The 8,622-nt window shown below is 33.7% G+C and overlaps 1 protein-coding gene across 3 annotated transcripts; it reads left to right on the top strand.

Annotated features, from left to right (window-relative positions):
- The first annotated feature begins 977 nt into the window (after nt 1–977).
- LOC107638673 (putative carboxylesterase SOBER1-like) lies at nt 978–5,107 on the top strand. Of its 3 annotated transcripts, none has more exons than XM_088485944.1 (7): nt 978–1,082; nt 1,170–1,383; nt 2,566–2,618; nt 3,095–3,218; nt 3,353–3,480; nt 3,749–3,856; nt 3,942–4,361. In XM_088485944.1, exons 2-7 carry the CDS (start codon nt 1,209–1,211, stop codon nt 4,029–4,031), a joined length of 678 nt encoding a protein of 225 aa, XP_088342070.1. In that variant the 5' UTR covers nt 978–1,082; nt 1,170–1,208; the 3' UTR covers nt 4,032–4,361. The 3 variants fall into 3 exon arrangements, 2 of the variants coding, with proteins under 2 accessions (XP_088342070.1, XP_088342069.1); XR_015881421.1 differs by adding an exon at nt 4,504–5,107 and having other exon boundaries at nt 980–1,383; nt 3,942–4,257; XM_088485943.1 differs by having other exon boundaries at nt 980–1,383.
- The last annotated feature ends 3,515 nt before the right edge of the window (nt 5,108–8,622 follow it).

Raw genomic sequence — 8,622 nt, 5'->3', positions numbered from 1 at the left:
TTTGCGTCTTCGTATTTGAAAGAATGCAATTGCGTAAATTTGAAGAGCAAACAATTTATTTATGTAAATTTCCCTTAAAAAAATTAGTGTAATGGTTAAGAAGATAACCAAGTATTACGATAAATTTTACAAGATTAAGGGTATTTGTATTGTTTTTTTGATGTATTTGAAAATATTTTAGATGGTTTCGGAACATTTTAAAATGTTTTAGAAAGTATTATAATATCCTAAAAGATTTTAAAAGACTCTGAAAGGTCATAGAATATTCTAGAAGAGTGTGGATATATATAAAAGTATGAAGAGTTATTTACAATAAAATGTTCTTTCCACCAAAGCTTCATTTCTCTTGTATTTTCTTGTATTCTTAGTTTTCTTGTTAAATATTGAGGGTTATACTGACTTAGTCTTAGTTCAAGAAGTTGAGTATGTTCGAGTGTTGACATGATAGTGTTGAAGTGTGTATAAGATCATAATACAAATCTCACAAAAAATTATTGCATTATCTTAAACTATCAAATCATTTTAAAATAATACTCCCCATCTTATATATATATATTTTGTATAGATTGTATTCAAATACATTAATTTATGAACAAATATCTCAAAACTCAAAGATAAAAACTATATATATATATATATACTATTTTTTATGATATCTCTTAATTTAACCGGCTAAAGACTAATCTAACTACATATTTGAGTTTTATTCAAAAGTTTACTGTAATTAATAAATTATTACATATATACAAGGAGATTCAAATTTTAAAATATTTATTTAAGTAGATGATTCAACTGATATCAATTCAAATTAGTTATAAATAAAAAGTTAAAAACACTTGTATTTTTTTTTTTTCGGTCATGCTCTTATTAAGAGTTAGGTGAGAAATCATAAAACATGTGGTGAAATTGGTTGGGCTTAGTTAATACTAGCCTGCAAACAATGCTCGTCAAAAAAAAAAAAAAAACCCATGGAATCATGAAAGTAAAAATGGGAAAAGAGAAGGGTAATTGATGTCTTTTGCGAGACGGAAGGAAAAATAGGAGGAGAGCCGAAAATCCAACGGTGGAATCTGCGACGGACGGTGATGAAGTTTATGCCTTTGAATTTGATAAAACCCATTGTTGTGTTGTTAGTCACACTTACCAGCGCAGTTTTCTTCGTGTTTCAGTCCCCACAAACCCAAAACCCTTCTTCATCTTTGTCTACCATGTCTTCTTCTTCTTCCTCCTCTTCAATGGGTCGAAGCTTTGTTCTCTGGCTTCACGGTTTGGGTGACTCTGGCCCTGCCAACGAACCCATCAAGAACTTGTTCACTTCCCCTCAGTTCAGGAACACCAAATGGCTCTTTCCCTCTGCGCCAAATGCCCCTGTCACTTGCAACTGTAATAAGCTCTTCTTTCCTTTCTCATGATCTCTCTTTACCCTTCAAATTATGCTTTTTCGTGCTTTCTGTGGACAACGAATCATTCAATGTTTTTTATACTACCTGTTTTGGATACTTGTTTTGGCTTCCATTTAGATGAAAAACAAATCAGATGCCTGAATTTGCTGTTTTTTGCCATGTCCTTGTTGCTCTAGTGGTGGTGGCTCTTTCATTCTGTTGTGCTTATCCCATCAGAATCTTGTTCGTTACTATTTGCTGAAGCTTGATTCCCTCATTCAATCTTTAGTGTTAAGGGTTGAGTCAAGAACAAAATAATTTCTAGCTACAATACTTTTTTTTTTCAATTTTTTTTCACAAAATTCCTTAGGATCACATTTCGTGTAAGGAATTACACTTGTTAGACGGTGGAGTATCAATGGTTTAGACATATGGGGACAATGTCAGTAGATAATCGAGCCAGAAGGGTGGATCAAATGAAAAATAAACTAGTGGTTAGAGGAAGAGCTAAAAAGGCTCTGCAGGAAGTGATCAAGTGAGATTTATGTGTGAACAATCTCATTGTAGAGTGTAGACATGATAGGGTGCAATGTTGTCGTTTGATTCATGTAGTTGATTCCACCTGGTGGAATAAGATTTGTTGTTGTTTGTTGTTGTTGGTTACACTTGTTACTAGCGCCATGGGCTGGGATGTTAAGTGTGTTGTCGATCCCCCAACTAATACTGGAGAGAATAGTATTGGCACCATTTGGCTAGCGTCAATTTTAGAATTTGATGAGCTTAGCATCATGTATGATGGTGAATTATTGACCAAAATGCAATTCCTAGAAATTTTAAGTACATAGAGTTGCACTCTTGTCATCAATTATTCCTTTTAGCCTGAACATATAGTGATCCAACATTTATAATTTTTGAGGAAAGGTTCTTTTAATCCATTTCTTATGTATGTTCTCTTGTTTTTATTCCTTCAATGTCTTAAGTTTTTGCTTGATTGGCAAATTTTAACTATGCATCCATCGAAGTTTTAAAGCATGTTCATTTCACCACAATATTAGATGAGATCACAATTCCTTGCAACATGATATAGTGACAATCTGACTTTGTATATACTTTTAAAGAATGAAGATATAATATGCTTTCCAGTCTGAGAGATAACGAGATTTTGATTTGTTTCATCTTGTAGATGGTCATGTAATGCCCTCATGGTTTGACATTCATGAGATTCCTATAACTGCTGTAAGTTTAGCATTCCCTTTTTTCTTTGATTTATTAAGTTTAATAGACTCTCTGCAGTTCCAGTCATGAAAGGAAACTAATACACAATTTTCATATCTCCATTTTCCTACTTATTCTTTGTTGCACGGTTCTTTTAGATTGTCTATTTGAGTATGCACTTTTTTCTTAATTTATAGGTCCCCTGGACAGTGATCATGATCTTGTTTAATTCGTCAGCTTCCTCCTTTTCTTTTTCCATTCAATTACTTTGTCTTAATAGAAAGCTTGGTCTACAGGGTGAGCAATTTGAGGTCTTACATTTTGTAAGAAATAATTAGTTGCACATCTCATCCTATAACTTCTTAGTTTTGCCATTCACTTCATTGAGAAGTCCAATTTAGTATTCTTCTATGATTGTAGTGTTTATGCTATATCTTGTTTAGGATGGAGTTGTTGGCATATCAATTTATGTTTGAAAGAATTTTACTTATTGTCAGGACTCTCCACAAGATGAGAGTGGTTTGATTAAAGCTGTTAAGAATGTGCATGCTACAATAGACAAGGAAATAGCTGATGGCACAAACCCTAATAATGTATTTATCTGTGGATTCAGTCAAGGAGGTTGCTTTCTTATTTCCTTTCTCTATATGTGTCTCTACATATCTCGGTGCTTTCATCATCTCCTTCATCACACTAATTCCTTTAAAGAAAAGCATATGTATAAATTTCCAATGAATTGCAGTAACGTTTTGCAGGTGCATTGACCTTGGCTAGCGTTCTGCTTTACCCAAAAACTTTAGGTGGAGGTGCAGTATTTAGTGGCTGGGTACCATTTAACTCATCTTCGTCCATCATAGGACAAATTACACCCGAGGCAAAGCGGGTACAAATATTTAAGAATTTTCATTATTCTCATTACTTGTTTGATGTAAGTGAAAAATATCAACATCATTATATCCCAACATAGAAATATATGAACCATGTTAGTTAAGTTAGACTAACTTAGTACCAATTGATGGAATATCCGAGTTTTCTAAGGCAATTATAACTTGTATACCTAGTTCCTGAATACTATTCAACTCAACTGAATTTTGGTATGTACTTATCACCTATTTTATTTATGTTGACATAGTTTATATAAATATCTGCAGACACCACTATTGTGGTCCCATGGGATTATTGATAGAACAGTCTTGTTTGAGGCTGGACAAGCAGGTCCCCCTTTCCTTGAAAAAATTGGTGTTGGCTGTGAATTTAAGGTGAGATTTCAAGTTTTTAATGATTCATCTATTGACCCCTCTTTTTTAATCTTCATCATGATGCTGACATTTGTTCTAATTGCAGGCTTATCCTGGTCTTGCTCACTCAATAAGCAATGAGGAACTCCGAAATCTGGAGTCGTGGATCAAGACACGCCTACAGACTTCTTCGTAATCGTTTCTGGTCCCGCAAGATTTTTCTCTTTTTTTCATTTATTATTTTACCTTGGTGGTGGAATTTGGTATGGCCTGCAAGAAAGTAAATCACCTCAATGGCTGAAAGGGGGGAATGGTGGAATTTCGTATCTTGCATTGCAATATTTATGATAGATTTGATGGGGCAGCCTTCTGATCAATGCTTCATTGTCCATTTGTTAATGTTAAAAGTTAGAAACAGAAGTGTAAGTGTTATTACTCTCTCTGTCCCTGTTTTTCATACATTTTACCATTACCTTTTTCTTTCCTCTGGAAACCCATGAATGAAATAATTCACTTTTAGCTAAAAGAATATGCTTTTTCAGTTAATTATTCTTTATGAATTCATAGGTAATAATGCCCATAGGTCATAATATTAAGGACCATTAAACTTTAATATAGCCTTAATTATATTATATTCTTTAACCAAATGTTATTACATCTTTATGTAGGTGCATATGGATACAGACATACAGTAAATAAAAATAGTGACAATAAACAGAATCAATTAAGTAAACAAGTGTCAATGTTACTCCCCTTAAAAATATAGGGAAAACTTCATATAGGAAAAAAGAATGTAATTTTACCACAAGTGATGGTAGCCACTTGAAATTTTTTGCCTTTGTCTTACACTCTATTTGCAAGTTGTCACTGTAGCCATGCAGCATTGTTTCTGCTTCTTTTTGTTGGGACCATTTCAGAGGTGGGTTGAGATTGAGACCACTGTGTTGTTTTAGCTGAAAAGCTGGAAAAAGTTACTGTTTTTCTAGCATTATCAATTGAACCATGTTGGCACTTGTCTCATTAAATATACCTTAATCCATGATTTGCAGTTTAAAATATAACTTTTAGGGTTTTAGCCATATATTAATTAGACCATTATCCAAAACCTAAGTGCCTAACTTTGCTATGCTGTCACTTGTCAGTGATGAATTCAATATTCACAACTGTGTACAATTAGTTGAGAATTTTTGACATTATGAACTATGTACCATTTCAATTCAATTATGTACAATTAGACTTGTAAATTCTGAATCTATATATTGCCTTTTTTGTTACCTTGTGTAAGAAACTAAATGGATCTAATTCAATTTTAAAATCTAACTTAAAAGGGTAAAAGGGCATAACTCTCTTACACTTATAAAAACTATTAGATTTTTATTTTTAAATCATGTGGGACTTAATAGTTAATACCTTGCTAATGTTTTCACTTGTCATACATAAATAACTTTTTTTTTTCTCTCTTTTGGCAAAACGCCAAAGGGTGAAACCAATGAATAGGGAGTGAGGCAGTGAGTGAGGGGTCATTGGTTTGGAAATAATGGGTAATGAAGACACAAGAAGTACTTGACAAATAGCAAGCATCTGAAAATCTTTAAATTCATTTCTGGCTATCATGTTGCAAGCATCTTCTGCCTTTTACTCACAGTGGCGCCACCACTCTCTCCTGTCTACTTCCTTCCATTCATTAATTAATACTGCTAATAATAGTAATCATTTTGTTAGAGTCGTTATCCAATTAATATATTTTCTTGTAGTAATTAATTATAAAAGAGCACTTTTTAGTAATTAACTATGTAACTGTGTTCCCCCCTCCCAAAACCTTTCTATTTTTTAATTTCGTAAAGTGCCAAATTGAATCATCGCCATGGAACACTTTGGAGGTAGCGTTGCATGCAATTCTTAATTAATTAACTATGAAACACATTATCTTCAACAATTGGGCTCTACTGCTAGTACAAACCCCTATTTATGGTTATGTACACATTTATTATTAATTGAGAAGAATACCTTTAATTATTCATAATAGTATATTGTAGGGTCTATCCAAAAAGAGTAGTGCTAGGGAGCCAATGATCTAAGCGTACAATGTGTACAATCTTTGGTCCATAAATAAAATGAACATCACTCATATTATCCAGAATAACCATCTGAATACCAGGGATAATAAACATCTCATGTCATACAACTACTCATCCCAAAAACTTAAACTGATTTTGGGTTCACCAAAAATCGAACTCTTGACCTTTCGAATCTAGAACTCTAGTACCATATCATGAAACCACTCATCCCAAAAGCGTAACCTGACAGAACAATGTAACACTAATGGTCATATCTCTAATACTTCCTAAACCTCCATTGTATACATTGTATACTTAGGCCATTAACTCCCTATACTTATTCACCCAAAAAATATTCATGTGCTAGACTCAGCAAACTAATTTTATTTTATTCTATTTCATTTCTCGAATTGCTCATTCAAAATAGAGATGTCTGTTCCGTTTATATTTCTTATTAACACATACACTGAGATACGGTCTTCAATTGAACAAGATTTAGCTCGGTTCAAAGTTTACCAGAATTATTAAATTTTCCGAATTCTCGTAGTTAGTAAGCATTTGAGTATATGGAATAATTATAGTCTCACATGTTGCACTGTTGCATTTTTGGCGATGACACTTTCGTCTTTTTGTCATGTGAAGATAACTTTTCCATGTTAAAATTATTCATTGAAACGCATGCCACAAGCCACTATATTTGAATAGGAATATTATAAGGTGAAAACTCGTATCGAATTAAATTTCTTATGCGTGTTGGTGATGGTAGTACATGAAATGAAAGTGCAACTACTTTTTTGAATAAAGGTAAATTTTTTGCAACCCTAAACACTAAACAGAAAAACAGGTTGAGGTTTTTTCAGAATTCGCAATATCTTTTATAAAAAAAAAATGTATTTTGCTCTTAGTTACAACAACAGAAGATATTTCGTTATTATTCTAAACGAGGGAAGATATATTTTTTTTTTTTGAAACAAAGGAAGCTCAACACATTAAAGTGGAGCAAATAAAAGAAAGAAGAAGACACAACGAGGGAAGATATAAGCTCTTATTTTATCACGTTTTATTTCCCATGCGTAGCATATAGGATATATATAATAGGAGAATTTCTCTTGATCTTTTTCATATCAAAAGTTTCTTACCTTAAAATTAAATAACTTAATTGCACCGCAAGTATACGAAATTATTGCTTAGAATCTGTAAAATTAAATAACAGCAGTATTTCTATTTTGCTTCATTAATCATTCATAGGGGCTTCTACATCATAGTAATGTTTTTTATAAAACTAAATAATAAATGGTGGACTTTAAACAAAGTTATTTAAAAAAAAAACTTTTAAATATTAAAATTGTATTTATATATAAAATGTACTTAACAATAAAAGGGAATGGAAGTTTAACATAATCCCAACACAACTTAGACTTATCTTCTTAATTTCGATCTTTATCCCTTAAGAAAGTGAAAATAAATAAATAAATAAATAGGGTAACATTGAGCCACAAAAATTTATTACCACCGTTCAATCATTCGAAAGAGCTCTTAGATCATACTACATTAATTTTGTTCGAGGGAAATATTAAATTAGTATTCTTAAGATTTTGATGCTGATAAAATGGTACCTATTTTTTGTTATTGATAAAATAGTTTTCGAAAGATTTTAAAATTTAACAAGCGTGCTCTGAGCTTGCCGAAGTACATCTCCAACGAACACGATGCTGACGTGATTACCGTATTTTGATAATTTGACAAATTTTTTCAACTCTAATTCCTCTCTACCCAAACTCCGCCTATGTTACACTTGCGGTACATAGCCGGTCCCAAGCCCGGATAAAGGAGGAGGGTTGTATTAAGTCTTCGGCAACCAACATAAAAATATAGCCGAACCCCCATGACATGAATCAAAGACATTATTGCGCTAAAGCTAGGTCGTTGCCCGGAAGCAACGCGCCGTATGGCTCGAGTACGGTGTCAAAGCAAGAGCCGCTGCATCGGTGCCCGGATGTAGTATTAAATGAGCAAGGGTTCTCGCGTTTTCGTGAACGGACGAGGGTAAATAAGCTAGTTCACAAGGTAAAAGGTAAAGGTCGAAGCGATAGAAGGTTGAGATTTGGGACATGGAACATAGGCACTCTAACAGGAAAGTCCATGGAGGTGGTGGACACCATGACAAGGAGGAAGATTAACATTATGTGTCTACAAGAAACGAAATGGGTTGGTGCAAAGGCTAGGGAGTTGGATACTTCTGGTTTCAAACTCTGGTATACAGGAAAGGTGAAGAATAGGAATGGGGTTGGAATAATTGTGGATAAGCAGTGGAAGAAGGACGTAGTGGATGTCAAGAGGGTGGGAGATCGGATCATCTCTATCAAACTTGTGGTGGAGGGAGGTGTTTTCCATGTGATTAGCGCCTATGCACCGCAAGTGGGTTCGGACGAACAACACAAGATAAGGTTTTGGGAGGATCTAGAGAGTTTGGTTCAAGGCATACCTTTGGGAGATAAGATTTTCTTAGGAGGAGATTTAAATGGCCATGTTGGGAGAGAAGTGACTGGATATGGGAGTATTCATGAAGGCCATGGTTTCGGGGTGATCAATGCCGAGGGTAAAACTATTTTGGACTTTTCCTCAACCTTTGATCTTCTCATCGCAAATACATATTTTAAAAAGAGAGACGAACATCTTATAACCTATAAGAGTGGCATGACAAGCTCTCAAATCGACTTCTTCTTGTTG

This window comes from Arachis ipaensis, chromosome B4 (genome assembly GCF_059453495.1).
Source record: "Arachis ipaensis isolate K30076 ecotype BB chromosome B4, ASM5945349v1, whole genome shotgun sequence".
NCBI classification, from domain to species: Eukaryota; Viridiplantae; Streptophyta; class Magnoliopsida; order Fabales; family Fabaceae; genus Arachis; species Arachis ipaensis.
This window is presented reverse-complemented; position numbering and strand designations above follow the sequence as displayed.

What these genes read in the sequence shown, in the direction of transcription:
- LOC107638673 (XM_088485943.1), top strand. Translation starts at nt 1,086, where the DNA reads ATGAAGTTTATGCCTTTGAATTTGATAAAACCCATTGTTGTGTTGTTA. An exon ending in TGCCCCTGTCACTTGCAACT is followed by an intron (nt 1,384 to 2,565) that starts GTAATAAGCTCT and finishes TTCATCTTGTAG; the next exon opens with ATGGTCATGTAATGCCCTCA. An exon ending in CTGTGGATTCAGTCAAGGAG is followed by an intron (nt 3,219 to 3,352) that starts GTTGCTTTCTTA and finishes AACGTTTTGCAG; the next exon opens with GTGCATTGACCTTGGCTAGC.